Consider the following 24,504-nt stretch of genomic DNA (forward strand, 5'->3'; position numbering starts at 1 on the left):
TAAAGATAGCTGTCTTAAAATACAGCCATTTATTTTTCTTTTTGGAAATAAAATTGTAGGACTTTTACTTCAGTTCCTCCTCCTGGATAGCATTTGTAAAATCACCTACCTTACTACTTTTTTAATGCAAGAGAGAATGCCAGGCCTATAATATAGTGATACTCATTTAACAATATGAAAAACTTTGTCACTGAAAAAAGTCTTACCTGTTATTTTCTCTGTTGTGTCTGTTCATGAAGGTACTGTGGGTAGATCTAAATATTCCTCCTTGTGTACTATAGAGAGAAACAGCACATTAAATACATATGGAATAGTTTTGAGATGTGTGCTCAGGTGAGTGTCTGGCCCATAATGAACCTTTGGATTTCTCCATCAGATGTTCTAAGAACTGTCTCACATCCATCAGCTGCTCAGCTTTTAATAAAGAATAAACACTCAGCTTTGCAACACTCATTCTTGTATATTCTTACCATTTATTCATTGTTGTATGCTGAGTTCCTCTAGGCACTTTTGTTGCCATCGACAAGGGCCTACATTCATGCTTTATGGTTTAAATAATGAATGTGGGGCCTTGTGGAAGGAAACAGACTGTGAGTGGTCCACAGTCTTTTAGAAAGATTTTGGTTGGTGGACCTTTCTAGTGAATGAAGACCAGGGTGATGAAAATCTCTTTGACTAAACATACTGCCAACTAATGCAAGAATTGGAGGCCATGGCTTGTTGTAGGGGCAAGGGGCGTTGAACAGAATCATAGTATTTCTCTAATGCTATGTTACGTATGTCTAGAACAGTGGTAACTCAGGTGTTCTTGGATTGCAGTTTTTTCCCTAGAAACCTGAGTCAGCACAGCTGCTCATGAAGGTTTCTGAGAATTACAGTACCAAGAATACCTGGGTTACCTAAGGTTGGGAACCACTGATCTGGAGTTGCTATTTATTTCCTCTCTAAGAAGTGCTATTTTAAAATATGTTGTTTTTCATTGTTTTCCTTGACACCAGACTTTGGAGCACAGAAAATGAACAAAAGACTAGCCAAAGCGGGAGGGGGGGGGACTTCTCAAATATATTTGTATCATTAATTGCTATATTGTAGTTATTTTTAGGATAGAAAAGGATGTTCCACTCTTTGTTCTGGGAGGACAATCCTTAGGTGTGACTTGTTCAAGAGATTCTTCCATGCCTCAGTGCTGAAAGATGCTTTGGATAGAGATCCAAATCTAATTGCTCACCATAGCATGTCATCTCTTCCATTAAAATGGAAGTCTGTGTCCAGTGTAACACTGGCCAGCTTCCTGCTGATCTGCCATACTGGAGAGGATTCCTCAGCATTGTGGAACATATTGCAGGACCCATGAGGGAAGGGCAGGCAAAGGGCATAGTTGGATATATCCATTAGTTGAAGAATATGTGGCTTGTTAGATACAACAGACCTCATGAAATACGAGATAACTAGCTACCTCTGCAAAAATTTTCTGCTATATACTAAATATTTCAGTAGGGTTTATGTAATTTTATAGCAACCAGTTGGTTATTATGTCCAGTCTTACAGTATTTGTAATTGTGGTTAAACTGCAGTGAAGACTGTACTCATGACCTGGCTTCGATCCCAGGCTCAGATAGCTAGCTCAAGGTTGATTCAGCCTTCTAGCCTTTTGAGGTCAGCAAATTGAGTACCCAGCTCAGTGTGGGGAGGACAATGTTGTAGCCTGCATAATTAAGTTGTAAACCATCCATAGAGAGCATTAAATATTATGGGGCAGTACATAGGCAGCACACTTATAGTACAGTGGTGCCTCACATTACGATGTTAATTCGTTCCAGCGAAATCGCTGTAGAACGAAAACGTAATGCGAAAATAAAAAGTCCATTGAAATGCATTGAAACCCCTTCAATGCGTTCCAATGGGCTGGAAACTCACCGTCCAGCGAAGATCCTCCACAGGGCGGCCATTTTCGGTGCCTGTGCAGCGAGGAATCCGTCCCAGAAAACAGTGTTTTGTGAAGAATCGGTTCCCGAAGCAGGGAACCGATCATCACAGAGCGAAAAACCCCTATTCAGACCATTGTTTTGCGATTGCAAAAACATCGTCATAATGCAGTTTCATCATAATGCAGAGCAATCGTAAAGCGGGGCACGACTGTATTTCTATCAAAGAACAACAGGCTGAAATTCTGTTGCTTAGCAAAGTAAGTTGCATTTGAGTGAGCCCATTGAGCTAGCAGGGATATAATGGTTCAACTCCCTAGATTCCAGTGATACAGAAGGGCTTACTCTTGGTTGCAGCTTACTGTTATAAAGTAAGTTGCAACTAAAGTAGGCCCACTTAAATCAATGGAACATATGAGGAATTGACTCGCCAAATCCCCACTGATTCAGTGGGCCTATTCTTGTGTGACTTACTACTCTATAAACAACAGGATTTCCACCATTAAGTAATGTATTTTGATCCTTTAGTGCATAGAGAGACTGATTTATATACTAATTGTGGGATACATTTATCTGTGTTTAAAGCTGGTTGCTTGGAAATGCAGTGAATATCTTTCCACTGTGCAAGTTTCCAGTAGTTTATTTATTTATTCTATTTCTACCCCGCCTATCTGGTCATTGCAACCACTCTAGGCGACTTACAACATACAACACAATTTTTCTAAAAATTATAACAATAAACAATTCTACAAGATGGAAAACATATGAAATGAATCAAATAGAGAGAGGAGGGGAAAGAATCGGGAATTAACTGGGGGGGAGGCCTGTGTGTCTTTGCCTGCTTTGTTCAGATTATGTCTGCCATATCCTTTCATGCACTTTACAGTGAGTTTGTCACATGGTACTAAGTTGTAAACAATCAGTTTTATCTATCACATCTTAGTATCGTTTATTTCGCCCTTCATGATGAATATGCTGAAGGCGGCCATCTTTTCAGACCTGGTGATTTTGTAAATTCATAGCTAGGAGGAATGTAGTTATGTGTTTCTTCTTACCTTCCCTTTTGCAGGTGTGGAGACCAGATGTACTGAAGGAGTCAAGTAGGGTTGGAAAACAAAGTAACACCAGTGGTCTTAGTTTAACTGGACAGAGTTAACTCAGACACACAAAAGCGAGGGACTGAAATGTGACAGCAAATTATTGTTCACAAGCATTGTATGTTAAGTGTACAATGCAGCCTGAAGTGACACAGTGTTATGATGTCAGATTACCTGCTCTTGTAGGTTTCTGTAACTGTCATTAAAACTTCTGTAAGTCTTTTAACAAAGAGTAAAAGACTTTACATTTTTTCCCCTCATGAAGCACCCACTTGAAATGGGTTCAAGAGAAAGCACTCCTGCTTCTGTTTGGAAAAAAAATTGCAGTTAATTCAGCTACTCCTGCCCATGAGGTAGGGAAGGAGTAGTGGGTATAAAACATTTGCTAGCTACTGTGCCTCTGTCCTTTCAGTAAACAATTTTCTGATAAAATAGCTTCAGAGTTTTGAGTGGGGAAGATGTACTTTAACTCCACATAAAATTCATATACAGTATTTATAGGTTCTTGCAAATTTTAGGTATATTCACAGTGTTCCTCACAAAGCTTTGATTCCACTCTTTATTCATCATCAATGTTAATTCGTTCCGCGAAAATCGCTGTCTTGTGAAAACATCGCCTTGCGAAATGCGATTTCCCATTGGAATGCATTGGAATCCATTTAATGCATTCCATTGGGGGGGAATCATCATCTTGCAAAAATCGCCCATAGAGAAACTGTTTTGCAGAGCACGGGCCCAGCTGTCAAAATCGCTGTCTTGCGAAAAACCGTCCCTTAAAAAAAACATTTTCGGAAGCGTGGACTCAACTGTCAAAATCGTTGTCTTGCGAAAAACGGTCTCCCCCCCCCAAAAAAAGTCTTGCGAAGCACGGACCAAAACATCGTCTAGCGAAAATCGCCCATACGGAAAACCATTTTGCGAAGCGCTATGGTGATCGCAAAAACCCATCATCTTGCAAATAAACCATTTTGCAAGGCAATTGTCTAGCGAGGCACCACTGTATTGCTATCTGTAATGCATATTAGTTAATGAAATACATTTGCTTATCATGATCTGGGATTTTATTGCTTTTCTAGGTTTGAGATATGGTGGCGCTGCAGGTTAAACTGCAGGAGCCTCTGTGCTGCAAGGTCAAGACCAGCAGTCGTAAGATCAAATCCACGTGACTGAGTGAGCTCCCGTCTCTTGTCCTAGCTCCTGCCAACCTTGCAATTCAAAAGCATGCAAATGCAAGTAAATAAATACGGTGGGAAGGTAACTGTGTTCCGTCTCTAGTTGCGCTGCCCATGTGGCCACGGAAACTGTCTTTGGACAAATGCTGACTGTGGCTTGGAAACAGGGATGAGCACCGTGCCCTAGAGTCAGACATGACTGGTCTAAGTCAAGGGGAAACTTTACTTAGGTTTGAGATCTGAGCATTTGTTGCATGCCAACTAAAACAGTACTTTGGAATGCCTTTGATTTTCCAGGAAAAAATCCCATATTTGAGTTAGTAATGCCATCTTGAATGTTTGAAATTGCCCTTCTGTTCTTGCTCACATATAGTTGATTAATATAAAGCAACAAGATGGTTCCTCAGCACTCTTTTAAGGCTACATAAAACTTCATGTATTGAAAACAAAATGAATACATCTACATTCGGGAAAACATGTTTGTACTTTTCCTTGATTATTAGAATCTGCCTGGTCAATTTGCCACATACTATTTTGACTCCACAATATTATTTCTCTATCTATCAAAAGGAACAATATTGCTGCATTGTCTAACCCTGGGGACCCCAACCCCTGGTCAATGGACCAGTCCTGGTCCGTGGACTTTGAATGACCACGCCATCAAGACAGATCTTCAAGGGGCCGAAGGAATGTGCACATACACCCGCATGTGTACACATGAATGCACAGATGCACGCACACACGCTCCACCACACAGACAGATGCCCACCTGCCCTGACAGATGCATGTCCCCCACACACATGCATGCCCACACGGGCATACACATGCATGCACAGACACGTTCTCTCCCCCACCCGCATGCATGGACAAATGGATGCGCCCCCTCCCTGGTCCTTGGGAGAATGGTCTTCAACTAAACTAGTTCCTGGCATTAAAAAGGTTGCAGACCACTGGTCTAACCAATCCAATAAACCAATAAAATACACACGTGTGGTATTATGTAGCTAAAATGATTTTGATTTGCTTAGGTTCGCTGTGTAAAAATGTGATAGCATGTGATCTGTCACCCTTGGTTTTTTTTCATGGTGTATGCTAGTGTACTGTTTCATTAGAGACAACAGCAAACTTTACTCTAGTCCTTACTCTAGCTTTGCTTTCACTTTTGGGTGTTTGCAATAATCAGGTCTCTTGAATTCAGGCTTCCTCCTAAATGAGACTTTGCCTGTCAGCCCCTAATTTCTAGCTTTCTTCTTACCAGTGTCTCTTTTCCATATGCTGCTATGAAGCAGGCATCTGAGGCTTCAAAGCCTTAGAGGGAAGCTCGGACTGTGTGAGATTCTTTTCTAGATTGTAACCACAGATAGGCTGTATACTAGTGATAGACCTGTGATCTCCTGTTCACTCCTTTGTTTCATATTGCTTGGTGCAGCCATTTTTAAAGCACTGCTTGGGATAATGGTACTGATCAGAGATTGAGGTATTCGTATGTGAATATCCCTGCACAGTTGGACTTAATGAGGGGTCAGCTCCTGCAGCCAGACCATCCACTCACCTGTTGTTCAGCAGCAGCAGCCTCACTCATCCTTCCAGTCACTCCCAGAGCTCCACTCTCGTCCTGCTTGCCTGGCCACTCCAGGCAGTGAGATGGAGTCTGAGTCTCCCTGCATGGCTGCAGAGTGGCCAGGCAAGTGGGAAGAGAGTGGCGCTCTGGGACCAATTGAAAGGATGAGCGAGGCTTCCACCACCGCAGGACACCTGAATAGACGGGCCAGCCCCTCATTAAGTCCAGCTGCGCAGGGATATTCGTATACGAATACCCCTATCTCTAGTACTGGTTATTACTGGTACTTACAGAGGCACACCCTTTTTTAACAAATTAAAAGAGGGAAGACACATTTGATACCTAAAATTGGTGCAAAAAAACCCAGACCGTGGAAATTACTTCTGTCAAATGTAATAGTTGAGTTTCATTAAGTTCCATTTCTGTCAAATCACAGGATTGCAGCAAAGATTGAAAATATATCAACAATCATTTAGACTCATTTCTGGCAATCAGAAATACTTCCTAAAAATAAATGACTGTTAAATAGTTGTTGTGCCTTATTTTTAAAACGCTGAAGATAACTGTCAGCCTGGTGAATAGCCTGTTCAGAAATGCAGGCAGTCTTTATTTGATATAATAGAAGCCATTCTAAATCTGCAGGAGTGCTGTGTTCCTCTGTTCTCCCAGTAATCCTGGTGAAGAATTCCCTTTATTAAGATAGCGCACGTGCACACACACACACACACACACACACACACACACACACACGTGTGCCAGGTGAACACAGATAACTTGCACATCATCAGATTTTTTTTTCTGTGTCTTCCAGACACTTTGGCTGAACTTTTGCTCAGCATAAGTTAAGTGATAACTTTTGGTCTGCTACTTGCCTGTAAACTGTCTCTGCCGCGCTGGGCGGAGGAGAACATGTGCAGACCAGCTTGGTGTGTGCATATCCCCAAGAATCATGGTGGGAACACTTTGTTCACTGGAAGGTGCAGACTAAAAGCTGTCAAACCTACAGTTCAATGCATTCCAATGGGGGAGAAAAAAATTCACCAAAAGTTAACGAAGAGTCAAAACAAAGCCAAATTAAGTTTGCAAAGGTTTTACAAGGTGCACTAACGATCCCAAGAATTTAAAACAGTTTTTGAACATTTTAAGACACTTTAAAAATAGCGAAAACGGACATCATTAAGCGAAACAGGGGGACCTAAACTGTCATTGCTAAGCGAGGCAAGGTCCCAAACATCGCTATGTGAAATTTCCCCATAGGGAACATCGCTAAACGGAGTGCAAAAAACCTAATCGCTAAGCGAATACATCATTAAACGAGGCAATCGCTAAGTTAGGCACCACTGTAGATGCAGCATATCTCAAAAGACTGTGTCAGCTCTCTAACAACCCCTGCATTCACTGAAGGTGCTGAAGTGGTGTGTCTCATTTTCTCTTTATAGTAACTGGGCTTCCAGTACGGATTTTATAGCTCACATAACTTATGGAGGAGAAAGAAAAACCCATGTCAACATTTGCTAAGGTAAAAGGTAAAGGTTCCCCTTGACAATTTTTGTCCAGTCGTGTTCAACTCTAGGGGCGGTGCTCATCCCCGTTTCCAAGCCATAGAGCCAGTGTTTTGTCCGAAGACAATCTTCCGTGGTCACATGTCCAGTGCGACTTAGACACGAAGGCTGTTACCTTCCCACCGAGGTGGTCCCTATTAATCTACTTGCATTTGCATGCTTTTGAACCGCTAGGTTGGCGGGAGCTGCGACAAGTGACGGGAGCTCACTCCGTCGCGTGGATTCGATCTTATGACTGCTGGTCTTCTAACCCTGAAGCACAGGCTTCTGCGGTTTAGTCCACAGCGCCACCACATCCCCTTGCTAAGATATAGAAGTATTTTAATATGAATAATTCTTTTGTGTACATTTGTACTTCTACCTTTCAAGTATCTGCTGATAAGTTTTTAGGGCAGTGCCACAATGGCAAAGGGGTATTGCACTACTTTTCTAGTGCAATATATTTTATTTGACAACTTTTATGGTATCTGATGTAATGGGAACTGAGATATGGAGAGATAGAATTCCATGCTAATGCTTCTAGTGTACAGTTTGAATAGCTATTGCACATATTTCTCTTTGTATCCTTCCTTGTGAAGAACAGGTACCATGTGGAAGTTGGGCAAAGATGATGTGGATCAAAGAGTAATTCCAGATGCCATTGCAGAATGTTAAAGAAGTGGAAGGATAGTACACAAGAGTGAAAAAAGAATTTAATGAATTTTTATGTACACTTAAAGACGTGGAAATTCAGTGTGCCAACATAAATACATAGCCATTGAAAAATGCCAGTACAGCTCCATGGGGTCCATAGTGAATCTTTCAAGGCAAAATTACCTGTACTGGGTCAAGCCAAGAATTCCCATGGAGGAATTAAAAGCATACTTCCCCCTCATTTTTGCTTTTTAAAAGAGCAGGTTACCTTCTGTTTAACTATCATGGCTGCTAATAAGTTTTTATAGACATCTCTTCCGTGACCAGATTGGGATTGGTCCCGAAACTGCTGTCAATCATTTTCATTGGGTTAGCGTGACTACTTAGTTTATGAGAGCTCAAAATTTCTCCCATCCCTTTTCCCAAGTCTCATAATATAAACCTATATTACTGTTTCCTTTTTTTCTAATTTTAAAAAGCTTTAAATACATCCACCTCACTTTTGATGTTCGCACCTCTTGATCACGTCACCAACCATATTTTTGCATGTATTCTCTACCCTGGGTGTTTATGGAGTTGAGCTTGGGGAAAGTGTTTTTTAATTAAAAAGTCATATGGTTCACCATGCTGCAGACCATAATTTCACAAAATGAGCTGCCTTACAAATAAGGCAACCTGTGATTTTATGAAGATATTTGACTTGTTAGTTGTCACTCAAAATGTGTACTAGGTGGAGGTAGCACAGTCAGTAGTTTGTTTTGTTCTCAACATGTGTCAAACAGTGTTCCAGTTGTACAGCATCTACTTTTCCACTCTGTTTTAGAAAGGCATGCAATGTTCATTATAAATTGTGTTAAACTACCAAGGCGCCATGTCAGATACATGGAGAGTTGCACAAATGTAGCAAATCTCGAGTAAGTATTCTGTGGCTGCAGAATTCAGTTGATATAATACTCATTCTTTATTTTCTCTTGAATGTTTGCTTTTTCATATTTTACTTGTCAGTAATAACTTATGCATGAAGATGTGTGTATTAAGTGTAGGAGAATAGCACTAAAATGTATGGGAAGAAATTCCCAAACATCCTTTTTGCAGGATTGACATTGAGAGAGCACCACTGATGAAACTAAAACAATATTGAGAATGGGCAAATATACCTAAGCAAGAAAGCATGCTCCAAGCCATACAGTTTCTACCAACTACTTCCCCTACTCCCAATTGCCATGAGTGCTGGAGAAAAGCAGGAAGGGTGTAACCAGGGTTAGGCTTTACTTACTTCTCTCAACAGTAACATTATAGTTTGAAGATTTCTGTGAGACACACAGGAAAGGCATCTCCCTATGATAGGAACAGGAAAATTCCAAATCAAGGACCTTGTTATTACAACACAGTATTGGACCCTCTTGTACCTTCCTCATTTCTAAAAAATGAAATTGATTTTATAGGTCCAAATGTGTGTACCAACTAAAAACCTGGTCTGTAAGCTATGGCTGAGGATAATTGGTGGTTACCTGAACGCAGGACTTGTCACTTGATTTTGTAGGATCTTGCACTCTATTCCCGTGTTGTGTTTTATGGGCAAAAGTGAAGGGACTCCAGTTGTCCACGTGGCTCAGGTAGATCCTTTCCCATTACATGAGGTTAGCTGGCAGATTTGGCCCCAGCCTTGTGCTGTTGTCAAGTACACCTGTTTATTTTTTCTATTAAAAAGCAACTGTCATTTCTTCCTATGAGCAAGACAAATTGAAGAACATAGGAGGGGTATATACAATTCATCCTCTGTTCTCCTATTCGGCAGCATAGCATCAACTGACACTTCATGCAGAACCCAGTGGTGCTGGTAATATATTTGATTTTCTTCCATGCCCCACATCTTGTAATAATGGGCATTTATTTTGGACACACTTTTAAGAAATGCCCTGTCTCTGACTTTCAGTTTGTAAGCCGGAGATCATCCTGTTGAAAGAAGTGGCACTTCTGCATGTGTACAGGATGATGAATTTTGCCTTGTGCAAATTACCAGAGAAAGTTATGTGCAGTGGATTGTGGAATGCAGGCTAGAAAGTGAATACATTTTTTGCATTTAGGATTAAAACTAGGAATCTCATGTTGGTGGTCTAATCCAGTGTGATCTGATCAGAGACTACAAAATGGCTGCTTGCTTGGTGCAAAAGAAGCTTGTATTAAGTAATGTTCAGTGAACAGGATATGATAGATTGACCAAGACATTAAAGGATCAAGGCTATACATCATACTTTCAATGTCTGTACACCAAGTACCATAGTGACTAGAAACTTCATTCAATTGTTATAACACCCCTTTCCTGTTTTTAGTACAGATCACTTAACAGCAGTCAGCAGTCTGCATTGGTGCATTCCTGCCTGAAAGTACTGGTTCTTTTGTCACTCATAATTGTTGACTCAGTAGTGGAAACTGTAGGATTACAATTGTAAATAATTTTGTGTTTGGTAAGCTTTGAGGGCCTGTGTGTTGTTTGTGCGGTAGCAGGTAGCAGCAATCTCTCAAACTCTGTTCCTAGTGAGAATATTTGTAAAGGTGCTATGTGTTTGTGTAGACTTCACAAGAGTGAGTCCAGGAGACCAAAATGATGATCAGACATTTTTGTAAAATCAAAAATTGGTGAAATATAAATGCAGTTTAGTTGATGTGTCTATTATTGGAGTTTTCAATGTGTGCCTCTTTGCATAAATATATGAGTAGGTATTATGGGCACTTATTTCATCTTACAGGTTAGTGAAATGGACTGGTAGTTTGTTAGCGTTAACTTTTTTGGAAGGTTGTGTGTCTTAATTTATAACATGACTATTGTACTCTTAATATGCATGTCAAGGAACAAATTATTTTATGCCAGGATGATTGACCATCCTGTTCCACTGAAGTTTAATTTATAGCATAACAATGCACACTTATTATTGGAGGAGTATTTTAAGATTAGGAATAGTCCCTTCATACTAATTCTGCAGAAATAGCTACTTAAATAGTATACCTGAGTCATGATTTTGAGACATTTATAACTTAAGTTAGAAAGCCATAAAACCAATGGGCTCACTATAAGAATGTCTTTTCTTCCACCTTCAAACTCTATATGCCGGAGGTCCTCAACCCCTGGTCCGTGGCCCGGTGCCAGTCCATGGCCTGAACCAGACCGGGCCGCAGAGACAGACCTCCCCCCCCCGCACGCACTCACCCCTGCAGAGCTGATTTGCGCATGCACATGAGCGTGTGCACCCGCACAACTGCCGTGCCACCATTTGTGCATGAGTGCGCCTGCATTAGCACTGTGCTGCTGTTTGCGCATGCACGCCCACACACGTGCATGCGCATGAGCCCAGGAGGTGACACCCTTCCCCAGCCGGTCCGCGGGGTGAAAAATGTTGGGGACCCCTGCTTTATGCCACCTGAAAAACCTGTCCAGCAGGATTTTTATGGTTCATGGAGGGTTATAGTTATTGCCTTTACATAATAGATGCCATTTCTGTTGTATTGTACCACAGGTAGTATACAGATATCTGTATTTACTGGATCAGTTCTGCATATATACAGCAAATATTTAAACAAATATTTCATTGTTAGCAAGTGTTACAGTGCAATCTCTTTTTCAAAAATCTGTATTTAACATGGATAATGCATTTAGTGGTACATGGGTGATAAAGCTGCTGTCTATACAATGTAAACAGATGGCTTGCACTATAACATTAAATTGAGAGTTATGTCAATGAGAAATGTGTGTTTCTAATCTTTATGGGCACAGTTCCGGATGAATTAAGCACCAGTGGACTTAGCTCAATTCAGTGGAAGAATTCAATAGATATCTTCCATTCAGACTCTTAAGTGTTTCACTTTGCCTGCATTGTACCCATAGTGTTCAGTGTCATTTCTGGAGATTAGCTTTGTCAGCCTAAGGCCTCAGAACAGTTTCATAGTAGTGTTGGAGGATGGTAGATACATTAACAAAAACTGGTAATGGTTTTTCTAGTTTCCTGTGGTTTGACCCAAGCCCATAGGTTGGACAGTAGGAATAAATGTTAATTGTTGTTCAGTTTTTGCAAGTAGAAATTGGGGAGAATGGGAGACAGATGTTATTAGCAGGGGACACATTATGAACCATGTCAAAAAGTATTCTTATCAGGAAGTAGTGAAGCCATACTACTGAACTGCAGCCCTGTCGTAGGTGGCCTGTGATCCAAGTAGAGGAAATTTTAGCATGAGCCACCCCTGCTTTTTGAAGACATGCTGCTTGAAGCTGAATTTTTTTTAATTTGGTGGAGTGATTGTGTATCCTAAAACAATAAGCTTTTTTTCCTTGCACTGTGCACTGTTAGTTAATCAACAAAATCAGACATGTTCTCTTTTGCATTGCTAAAAGATGAATGGAGTAGGGATCTGCCACTAACTGTATCTTACATTTCTCTTTCATCAAGGTTTGGACCCCATGGAATCCCTGTGACCATATTTCCCAAAAGAGAGTACAAGGATAAACCAGAAGCAATGCAGCTCCAAAGTAAAACATTCCAAGATGAGACACAGGTGAAGTGTGAAGCCAATGGTGTAGCTACAGACTCTTCTCCCATCCAGCCATCAGAACCTAGCCTGGCTAAAAGTTTGTGGACTTCCAAACCACCTCCTCTCTTCCATGAAGGAGCACCGTATCCTCCTCCTTTGTTTATCAGGGACACATATAACCAGTCAATACCTCAGCCTCCACCTCGGAAAATTAAAAGGCCCAAGCGGAAAATGTACAGGGAGGAACCCACTTCTATTATGAATGCTATCAAACTACGACCCAGACAGGTCTTGTGTGACAAATGTAAGAACAGTATTGTTGCAGAAAAAAAAGAAATTAAGAAGGGCAGCAATGCAAGTGACTCCTCAAGGTATGAGGATAGTAGAAAACGAAGAAATGAGAGTGTAACTACTGTGAATAAAAAAATTAAAACTGATCATAAAGTTGATGGGAAAAGCCAAAATGAGAGCCAGAAAAAGAATTCTGTGGTTAAAGTTGCAAATATTACTCACAGCAGAAGCAGAGTTGTCAAAGTTCCCACTCAAGCAAATACATCGAAAACACAGTTAAATACTAAAAAAGTTCTTCAGAGCAAAAACATGGATCATGCAAAAGCTCGGGAAGTGTTGAAAATAGCCAAAGAGAAGGCACAAAAGAAACAGAGTGCAACGTCTACTTCCAAAAATGCACATTCAAAGGTCCACTTCACGCGGCGTCTTCAGAACACCAGCTCAGGTTCCCTGCCCCCACGATTACGTCTAAAGCCTCAAAGGTACCGAAATGAAGAAAACGACTCTTCTCTCAAGACAGGGCTTGAGAAATTGCAGAGTGGCAAGATGGCAGCTAAGCCCCAGTCTCGCTGCTCCTCCACCCGCACAGCAGGTGAGGCCCCTTCAGAAAACCAGAGCCCCTCAGAAGGCCCCGAAGAGGCCAGCAGTGAGGTTCAGGACACAAGTGATGTGCATGTACCTGTTGATCAGGATGAACAGCAGACACTGGGCAAGAGAGGCAGCAAAAGCAATATAACGGTTTACATGACCCTTAATAAAAAGAAATCTGACTCTTCCAGTGCATCAGTGTGTAGTAGTGATAGCACAGATGACTTGAAGTCCACCAACTCTGAGTGTAGCACTACTGAAAGCTTTGATTTTCCTCCAGGCAGCATGCATGCACCTTCTTCCTCCTCCTCTTCCTCCTCCTCGTCCTCTTCGAAGGAAGAGAAAAAGCTCAGTAATTCCTTGAAAATGAAAGTCTTTTCAAAAAATGTCTCTAAATGTGTTACACCAGATGGCAGGACCATATGTGTAGGAGACATTGTTTGGGCCAAGATATATGGCTTCCCATGGTGGCCAGCCCGCATTCTTACTATAACTGTGAGCCGAAAAGATAATGGCCTTTTAGTTCGACAGGAAGCTCGTATTTCATGGTTTGGGTCCCCAACAACATCTTTCCTTGCTCTTTCGCAGCTCTCCCCTTTTTTAGAAAACTTTCAGTCGCGATTTAATAAGAAGAGAAAAGGTCTTTACCGCAAGGCCATTACAGAAGCAGCCAAGGCTGCTAAGCAGCTAACTCCTGAAGTTCGGGCCCTGCTGACACAGTTCGAAACATGAACATGAAAAGTAAGGTAGGCAAGAAATGTGGAGGCTCCTTGAAATGTAAAGCCTAGTAAAATACCCTGAAGGACTTGGCCAATTAAACACAAAAATTGCACTCAGTTGGCTGCTTTTTTTATACTGAAATTTCCATTTGTAGCAATGTCTTGACTGAAAGTTCCACTTAAAAGGATTGTACATGCAATCAAATTAACCTAAAGTGAGATCTCAGTATTTTTCAAAAGGACTCTTAAAATTTTTTGTAGAAGTTAAAAATTCCCCTGATCACCCCCATGCACAGGAGCCATAACCTCAGCTGAAGAGCAGTTTATTTGCAGGGAATTTTTACTAGTTTCTACCCACTATATATATAATTTCAGTGTGTGGAGAATGGTGGGGGTGGGAGGAGCAGTTTACCCAAGCAATGGAAGTTATAGATATGACCTGCAGGGGCACCTCAAATGCAGGGGCCCAAGGTCCCGTGCAAGCCTTGAACTCTTCTTGTAATGTTTTGACCCCAAACTAATGCTTGCAGTGTGAGTGGGCCCAAAGAGTTCCGTCAGTGGCTAAACACACTTTGATTTCCACTGGTCACTTTACATTCTGTCAGAAACCAGTCTAATCTGAATGCGGTTAGAATCATATAATCACTAGTAAAAGGGTCTTGGCAGTCACTTTTTTTCCATACAGTTATACTATGCACCCAGGGATAGAAGTATAGACTTTGGGTCTTGACAAAGTTAAAATGAAGTCAGTTGCTTGCAGGCAGGTTTGGATAGTCCCTCCTTTTTTGGGATCAAGGGCTGTTAATGCTGCAGTAGGTGTTAATCATAATTTCCTATCTGGGGGTGGGGGTGGGGGCTCCTAGGACAATTGTCCAGTTTAGCTTGATTAAATTTGTGTTGTGTAAATAATTGGTCAGATTCCCCCCACCCCACCCCAACAACTTGTTCTTAAATTCTTAGGATACGTCCCAGTAAATTACACTTTGTGAACTGTCAGATGTGTAATTGTTGCATTTGGATGTACCGAACTGCATTTTTTAAGAAAAATATTTCCGTTCAAAGGTATCTGTTTGCAGGTCAGAAAATATGGAAAATGTAATTGTAATGCTCTGAAATGTACAAAAAAATTGTAAATAAAAATTGACTAAATCTAATTATTTGTGTGTGTTTATCAAAAAGCTTTGAAAAAAATCAGGAAACAAGGCTGTTTTCTGTCTACACAATATTTAGGAGACAATTTTCAGTTAACACTATCTAAACTAGCATCATTAACTGCATATAAAATATCATTGGTGTTCAAAATATAACTTTCTAATTTTCAATAAATGATTCAATTATATGCTTCCCTTAAGTAAACCTTTCAAGTAAGATATTTTTTCCAACATTTGATGTCACCTAATCCCATCATCCACTTGCCGTTAGACATTCTGTATGTCTCATGCCTTCTCTTGGGCATTTTAATAAACTCAATTCACCTAATCACACTTTCTAATGGACTCAGCCAGTTTGAACTTGTTCTGACTTAACACTATTGTAAAAAGGGCCTAATTTTATTTCCAAGCAGTTCATGTTACAATTTGATGAGTAAACATTTGAAAGAAATAAAACAGACTTGAAGCTAAACTGAACTCAGATTTCTGCATCTCAGATACAGTTCAAAGAATTAGTGTCCAAAGTTTATTTTGTGACAGTTTGATGACAAGGTATGTTTTTCCCCTTAATATTCAAACTATTCATTCTATTCCAAATCATTCAGAGCTAAATACAATGTTGGTTCTACCTAGAGTAGGCTTTTAGGAATCAGTGGGACATGTTGGGACTAATAAGTCCCATGTGTTTCAGTGCTTCTTTTTCTAGGTAGGACTAGAGTTTACTCTTCTTGGTTTTTACCTGTTTACCCTGATATTGTGTATGTAATTTTTAAATCTGCTCCAACTAGTTGTTTAGCTTTGCTGAGTTCTTTGTGTTAATGCTAGGTGATTATAAATTTCCAGAGTTGTAAAGAACTAAATTTTTATTCTTCAGTCAATGCTTTTTGAAATTAGAAAACACACAAAATGAACATGGTGCAAACCCCCCTTTGCTCCTATAACTGTGTATTCTCTTTCCTGCAAACAGAAACAAATACAGTATTTAACTAAACAAATAAAAATGTAGCTATGCTTCTTTCCTTTTTTTTAAAGGCAGGCTTGTGTTCAAAATTTTATTTTTAAACTGCACAGGATAGCAGATAGCTCTTTTTTTGCATATTGCAGATTTTAAAATGCTGCCCAGCTAATGGCTGCTGTATACATTATGAAATTGTAATGCATGAGAATACCTGCTGATTGGTTTCAGGCATGAAGCAGCCCTCAGAGGGAGCTTTTAGGCAACTCTTAACATTGATCTTTGATTATTCCTCTAGATTCTTAGTATTATGAGTTTGATGCAGCCTCCCCTGTCAAAATATTACCAGGCATATAATGGGCTTCTGAAGATTTTGTTTATTGAGAAATGCAGATAAATTGGACCTTGCTTTCATCACTGTATTTACCACACCATAGGTCAAAGAAATGCCCTACTTATTGCGTAGACTGCAATCTGGCAAATTATACACAATATACCAATGTTGAATAGAAACTGTTTTGTGTTAGATTTAATTTTCTCTTTTCTCAGATTGCATTGTTCTTTCAAAAATATATTTTTCTGATGTTTTAATTCTAGGTATTTTTAATGACAAGTTGATATAATTGGTGATGACTTAATGTCATTCTGTTTACTGTGAGAGTCCCACTTGTCCGCCTTGATCCTGTGTGGTTTAATCTTCTAAAGCAGAGAGGTCACATGCACTGTCTAACAAACAGCCATCTTTTTTCCTGCAAGACCGCATACAAGACCAGAGTCGTTTTATTTTATGTTGCTTCCAGGTTTTGAGGCAGAAGCAGCTGTTCTAGAGTCAGGGCCAAATTATAAAACAGACCAGAGACCCTGCTGAGTGAGCTGAAATTACTTTCGCTCACACCAGGATTGGCAAGTGCTGTTGCTGACTTTCAGCCATCTATGACACCTTATGTGCATCTACCTAGAATAATTTACTAGAGTTGCAGGGTTTTCAGTATAGCTTTTCAGGGAGTACAGAAGGGCTGCAAAGAAGGATGTGGGGGAAACTGTTAGCACAAATACACAGTACCTACCTGGACTCTCAGGTTTGTATCCAGGGTACTGAGTTTAAGATAAAATATGTGAATCATTTGGTTAGTGTGTTCTTCAATGTTGGTACTGCTGAAATATGTATATACTCTGATCTGCATATTCTCTTGGACAAATGGCTTTAGCATGGTTTATGTTCCAATTCATTTCCTTAACACAGAGTACTGATGTACCTCTCTGTGCATGCCACGACACCACCTAGGCTGTAGTTGCCTTAAAATTTGATGGATAACCACAGAAGTTATTTTTACTTAACTCTCAGTATTTCATAAACAAAACTAAAATATGGGATAGTGTATGCTGCAGTGGAATGAAATTAGTGATAGAATGGATGATTTTTCATTCATAACTGAATTAACTGCAATGTTAATCATGATTTTTTGGATTGATTTTAAATCTGATTGAAATTGCTATTGGGATCAATAGTACTAGGAGGTAGGGGCAGGGGGAGGAATTACAACACTTGGTGTGTTAAAGGTGCACCAACCATTTTCTTAAAAGACTCATTCATTCCTTATTATATAGGAGGGGATGATGCTTTTTAAAAGGCACTTACTGTCTGCAGTGATTATTAAAGCTGCTAGAATAGCCCTGTTAATTGCAGTGAAAAACTAAAGGTCTTACAGCCACTAAACACAGCATGTTTTTAATGGCATGAGCTTTCATGGAATAGAATCCATCAAGTCCAGCTAATGACATAAACTAATCTGTGAAAGCGTGTGTAAGAACTAAGTTTTGAAGACTATAGAAAATTAGTTTTAATAAGTGGATGGGAATAGAACTGGTTAATTTTAGTCTAAAATCCTGGTGGCCATTTGGAATATAGGGACAGAAACATTAAGAAGGACTGAGTAGATTGTTTATTTTAACATTATGTTTTGTATGTTTCTACAGACGGACCCTTCCATAGTCTGGTAAGGGTGAAGCTATACTGTATATGGAAAAGGTCTACTGCACACTTATAAGACATAAGCAGCACAAGTGATGCAAAATTTCATTGGCCTAAAGGAGATGTGGTATCTGCTACATCTGAGCTCATAAAACTGAAAAGGAAGTTACTACTGTTTTAATAAAGTAGTATAAAAACTATGTCCCTAGATGTTCCAGACACAAGATTCCTGTACGGTACAGGAGGATGAGATCCAAGTTTATATGTAGTACAGGAGGAAGAGATAAATGATAAGGGCCGGGGAGGAAGTCACCATGATAAAAAATAGCATTTGTACTGCAGTTTGAATGTTCATGTATACTGTTTCACTGATGACATAATATGACAATATTTGAACAAGCTGACTGGATAGCTCAGTTCCTCACTACCTTGTGGCAGAAAAGCCCATTTCAGTGATCATTGACAGTCTACGTGGTCCCAAAGGTGCCCCAGAAGAAGGGAATGGCAAATGACTTCTGAGTGCTTTACACTTCAAAAACCCTGAGTTTTGATGGAATAGAATTATGAATATGTGGGCAGGATCCAAAGACCAACCAAAATGCAAGGTTCTTCTTAATACCTACTTGCATTAATTTGCCTATTCAAACTCGCCCAGTAAAGAATATCAAATGGTTTTGGCAGGAGTTATAAATTTGTGGGACAACAGAGAATCCTCAGTGGGCAAATGAAACAATGTGGTCAGTGTTCTCTGCGTAGATGTCCAAGGCTTTTTAGTTTCTGTAAGTCTGCGCATGACTTTGCTCAGCTATGTAAGACATACGACAATAAATGTACGACAGATCCAATACCACTGTAGCGTTGTGCTAGTTAGAGCTCATGCAAGTTGCAGTCCAAAAATGACTGAAGGCTACGAGTGCCCCTCTGCGCTGTTGCACACCAACAAAATAGATCCCACAGTGGGATCATGAGGAAAGGTTACAACGATTAGGGCTTCTTAGCTTAGAAAAAGATGAGGCGTGGGATGATACAGGTATATAAAATAATGCATGGTCTGAAGAGACTTTACTGGAACACAGCTATTTCACTCAAGATGCTAGAATCCAGGATCATTTAATAAAGCTAAATGGTGGGAGAAAAGGAACTGGTAGAAGGAAATACTTCTTTAAACAGTGCATACTTCAGCTGGAATTCACCTCCCCATGATGCTTTGATGGTCACCAACTTCAGTGGCTTTGAAAGATTAGAAAAAATAATGCAAGAGAGAGGCAGAAGTCTACCATTCATGGCTAGATGTCACCTCCCGTATGCAGGATACCTCTGGCTGTTGGTAACTGTACAACATGGGTAAGAACGTTTTGTTCCGTTCATGTCCCATTTGTGAGCTTCCACAAGAATCGAGCTGTTAAACAGTTGCTACAGGAAGGTCCAGCTTGGGTAAGGATTGTACTGTGATGGAAAGGAAGGTTAAATCTGATACCTTGCAACTTCCTGTATTTAAATTGCTCCCCAAAACTGGAGAGTGGGAGAAGAGCCCTACAGACCTAAAATAGTAGATACCCCAACCTGTCTCTACAGCCATTGTTGGAAAAAATTGGGGAAGGGGTTAAAACCACCAGCATTCTGGCCCTGAGTGCAAGCACATAACATCTACATTTAAGCTGGCAAAAGCATGTATTTTGGACCTGGATCGTTTAATTTAGAAGAACAGAGTAAGCCTTAAATTAGTCATACAAACATTTTCCTGGTGTGTCTTCTAAACATATAGCTTATTTCTAATATATATAAATGCGCTTCCTGACTTTTGTTCAATTGATAGCAGATTTTCAGGGGAAAATCTCACTGAATTCATTGGTACTTACTGCCAAGTACTTACAAGATTGCAACCTGAAACACACACAAACTCTCTGTTGGATATTATATATATGCATATACATTTTCTTTCCTATTGCTATTTTTAAAAAAAGATTCCCAAAGACAATTTGAAGAATGGGAATTGTGTTGTTATATTGGGTAGGGAACCTGTACTTTCAAGTGAGCTGCTTTTAAATCAATCCAAATCTAGTGAGTTCCCCAAGACTGATGAAGATAATGAATAATAATTAATAGTTCCAGTAGCAAATGCCTATTAAAAAGGTAAAGCAGTTGTCTATGAATAGTCTAAAAATGCTAGAGACAGTTCTAAAAACATTTCGTAAAGTCACCTAGTTCCTACTACAGCGAACCCACTGGATCAATGTTGACAATTTGTGTGTAGGCGTCCTTCAGTCTAGAGAGTCTATGGTAACATGCTCTGAATAGAGGACTTGGAGCAGTGTCTAGTGTGGATGAGCAGGCCAATTTGAGAGTGACAATCCTTTCTACACTGAATACAAATACAAGCTGTCCCCTGAACAGCTCCCTGATTTTGCTGGTCAGGACTGCCTCTTTGCCTCGGCCTTAAATTGTTAATTTAATACTTAAATGAATCCCAATTATTCAGATGGTTTGCTGCTATAGATACTAGCAGTTGGATTCAGGCCAATGGAAGTAATATGTTGACTTAACCAAGTTTCCATTGCTTCACTGGACTTACTCTCATTGGAATTTGGATTTAATCAACAGTGATTAAAAGGTGTTGGAGGGACAAGATGCCCTCTTTCCAGTCTGAATGCACTACCCATTCATCATCAGAAACTAGGATTAATTTTAGAGGGAAATTCTTAACAATGTCACATCACCACTATGTGTTGTGGAGGGTGGCCTGAACACCAGCTTTGCTTAGGGCTGTCTGCTTATGCCAACATGGGCTGCTCTTCTAATGGCCTCCATTTGCAGCCTAGGTTTTCATCATTTCCATGGCTTGACTGCCTTGAACCCGGTAGAGTGGTGGTACTTCCAGAAGATACGAAGAGCTTCTGCCTGAATTTGTGGTGTACTCTGCCCACTGAGTAGCCTGCATTTGCAAGGAATTGCATAGGAGCTTAGTCAAGGTGCAGGGGGCTCACTTGGTCTAAAGACAACTGAGCGAGTTAGCTGTTCCTCTTGTCTTGTGCAGTGCAGTATTGTGCATGCAGTCATATAGCTACCAAAAGTGCTTAGAATTCTGTCTTTGCTCTTGGCCAGTGTACAGAGTGGTTCTCTGCATGGCGTGCCGATGACTGTTCCCCCAAGATAAGACTCTTAGCAGCCTTTGCCTTACCATGTGAGATACTCCTTTCCAGTTTACTCTTCCTTTGCTGCTAATGTGGGTTCAGCTTGGTAGCTCATTAGCTATGGTTCACCAAATGCCATGTGTCATGGGATGTTATGTACTTCATGAGTCAAAGACATTTTTATTCTAGGACTACTAATAGCCCTGGGACCATATATGTTATGTCGGCATATTTAGTGTTTAAGATGGGATACATTAGCAGTGGCACCAGTGTAAACAGGATCATCCTGGTAACATTTCAAATCCTTGCCCCTCCAAAATCTGTTCTTGAGTATCAGGGTCCCAGAGGGGAATAGAAGAAGTGGAGGAGAGCAGTGGCAAGAGTGATTAATCTGTGGAATGCAAGGAGTACATTGTACAAGTGTAAATGCCTTTCTGTCACACAAGTCACCTTTAGCTGTTACACTCCATGGTCCTGCTTTTGCCCTACCTTACCCCAAAGGTAGAAACTGAGTTCTGCCAAACATAATTGTTCTGTTCTGTCTTGCATTAAAAGCTTGATTCCTCCACCCCATAGGAAATAAGTCAGAAGAGGAGGACTGTGCTTCTCAAGGACATGTTGCTGAACATCTAACCCTTTCCCTTGATGTTTCAATATTTTCTCTCATCTGGAAGAGATTTTTCCAAACCACTCTGCTGTTACTCATCTTTTACTGTTTGCTTTTCTTTGTCATCTTTTGGTTGAATCATCCGAAGCTATTACCTGTGCTCTCCACTTTTGGCATATTTATTTTATTATTTATTTATTTATTTATTTATTTATTTATTTACAATATTTTTTAGCCGCACCATTTAGCCGCACCATTGCCATATGACGTGAACTGCGTCAATGAAACTGTAAAACCATGCTTTTGAGTAGGAAACTTGGTTATTTCAAGTTCTCTTGTATCTCTGAACACTAGAAAAAATTATCTATACCAGGCTCCTAACTTTCTGCTATGCTGAGAATACTGCTGAAGTATAAAATATGTTTAGTTCTTATCTTTATCATTTCTACAAGATGAGCTGTATGGAATTAGGCTGAAAACCTATGTAGTCCAGCCTTCTGTTCCCACAGCAGCCATCCAGCTCACTGTCTATAGAAAAATCTCCAAGGACAGCAATGCAATTTCTTGCTCTGGTGTTCCCCAGCAGCTGGTATTCAGAAGTATACTGTCTCCAGAAGTGGACATAGTCACGATTAGTAGCCATTGATGGTCTGCTCCTCCATGAATCCACCTAATTCCATTGTAAAGTGTTCAGATTGGTGGCCAACACTACGTCTTTTGGGAAGGGATGCTCTACATTGCCATGTGAGAACATAGTGCCCTGAATTTTCCATCACATGAGTTCTAGACTCAAGGAAGGGAGAAAAACTTTCTGTATCCACTTTTGCCATTACTTGCATAATTTTGTACACATCTCCCATGGGCCCCTCCCCTTGCCTCTAAGCTAAAAAGCCCTAAATACAACCATTTATGAAGGAATTTGCTCTAGCTTTTAGACAAATTTGGTTGCCCTTCTCCAGCTTTGAGTCCTGATGCACCGTTGGCTAGAAGTGCAACAGCTGTGTTGTAGATTTGTACATATGCCTTACAACATTGACAATTGTTACTTTCTGTTCCATTCCTAATTATCCCCAACTGGAATTTAACTTCTATGCAGCAGCCACAGACGCTGGCTCAGTACAGATCTTTGGGGAGCCCCACTGCTCATCTCTCTGTACTATGAGCAGTTGCCATTTTGTCCCATTTTTCTGCTTTCTCTTCTTAAACCACTTATGATACATGTGAATCTGTCCTCTACTCCCATGATTTAGGAGTTAGTGAAGTAGTTTGTTTACTGACTTGTAATCTGTACATAACATAATTTTATCTTTAACTACATTCTCCAAATTTCCCAGAGATATTAAACTAAACTGGCCTTGTAATTTCTTTTTAATATCCTCAGGTAAAGTCTAATCTGGGGGAGATGTTCCATATTTTTGGGGGGTTAGCTGTTAAATATTGGAGTTGTTTCTGAACTCTCGAGTACATAGACATCCAGAGCTGGTGGTTTCTTTATCTGTGAAGCCTACAGCTTCAGCACTTAAGAACATAAGAGCCCTGCTGGATCAGGCCAAGGGCCCATCTAGTCCAGCTTCCTGTATCACAGTGGCCCCACCAGATGCCTCTGGGAGCACAGTTGTCTCTAATGTTTGTCTCTCTGTTCCTCAGACTCCTCAGAAATGCCACATGAGGCATGGGTATCTGTCCACAGTAAAGGCAGATGTAAATACAGTAATACATTCAGCTTCTCTGCAAGATCCTTTTTTTATCTAGTACTCCTTTAACACCATAGTCTGCTTCTGGTCATGTAAAAAATATTGCTGTTAATAGTATAAGTTATTTCCCCCCCACAAATGTTTTTTCAATCCATTATTACTTTTGTGGAGGTTTTTGTTATCTTTTGCTATTCCTCAGGTGACATTTCCTTTTCTATTTCCTTAAGGAAATTCTTTTTTGTCCCCAACAGCTTTTTAAATATTGCTCATTAACAAAGCTGGTGACCTCTTTAGCTGAATTTCTGTTATTGTGTTTTTCAGTTATCACCAAATGTTCTGGAGAGGTTTTACCCGCTTGGCTTTTTAACTTCTTTTTTTACCTGTTCCCCTGATTGATATATTTTGGCAGAAGGGTGAAATATTAAGTTTCATTTTGTTTTGTTTCTCTTTTGAAGTCAGTCACACTGTTAAACTTCACTGGCAACTTTCTGTTTATATATAAATTACATTTTATAGCTTGACTAAAATATCCACATAGCCATATGGAAACAAAACCATTTAAATAACTTGTCAAAGTCAGGAGCTACAATCTAATAGGTACAGTACTTAATCCTGGGATTAGTTGGACATTAAGGAAATGAGCAGTGGCATGTGAGAGTTAGGAATTGAAGCCATGAACCAGAAGTCCGTCATTCAGAGACCTCACATCACCCATGGACTAGGTCAGGGGTCATCAACCTCCGGTCCGTGGCTTGGTGCCAGTCTGTGGGCTTGCCGGAACTGGGCCGTGGATACGGATCTCCGCCCCCCTGCATGCACACGTGGTGGGCATATCATGCTCGTGCGGGGGAGCATGTCACGTGAGTGCGGCACATCCATTGCACTGTGATGTGCCCCCACCCCACCCACGCATGGAGCTCGC

General features: G+C 40.3%; 1 protein-coding gene across 3 annotated transcripts in view; it reads left to right on the plus strand.

The window, feature by feature from the left end:
* Positions 1-24,504, plus strand: part of PWWP2A (PWWP domain containing 2A) — a 29,015-nt gene that overhangs the window by 1,737 nt on the left and 2,774 nt on the right. The window contains exon 2 of one of the 3 annotated variants that reach the window (XM_020809296.3): positions 12,393-14,099. In XM_020809296.3, coding sequence (XP_020664955.3) covers positions 12,393-14,085 — 1,693 coding nt within the window. In that variant the 3' untranslated portion in view covers positions 14,086-14,099. Of the gene's footprint in view, positions 1-12,392; positions 15,227-24,504 lie in introns of those variants that run through there. The other 2 variants (XM_020809297.3, XM_020809295.3) reach the window with 2 other exon arrangements.

The sequence above is a fragment of the Pogona vitticeps genome, chromosome 2 (assembly GCF_051106095.1).
Source record: "Pogona vitticeps strain Pit_001003342236 chromosome 2, PviZW2.1, whole genome shotgun sequence".
Classification (NCBI taxonomy): Eukaryota; Metazoa; Chordata; class Lepidosauria; order Squamata; family Agamidae; genus Pogona; species Pogona vitticeps.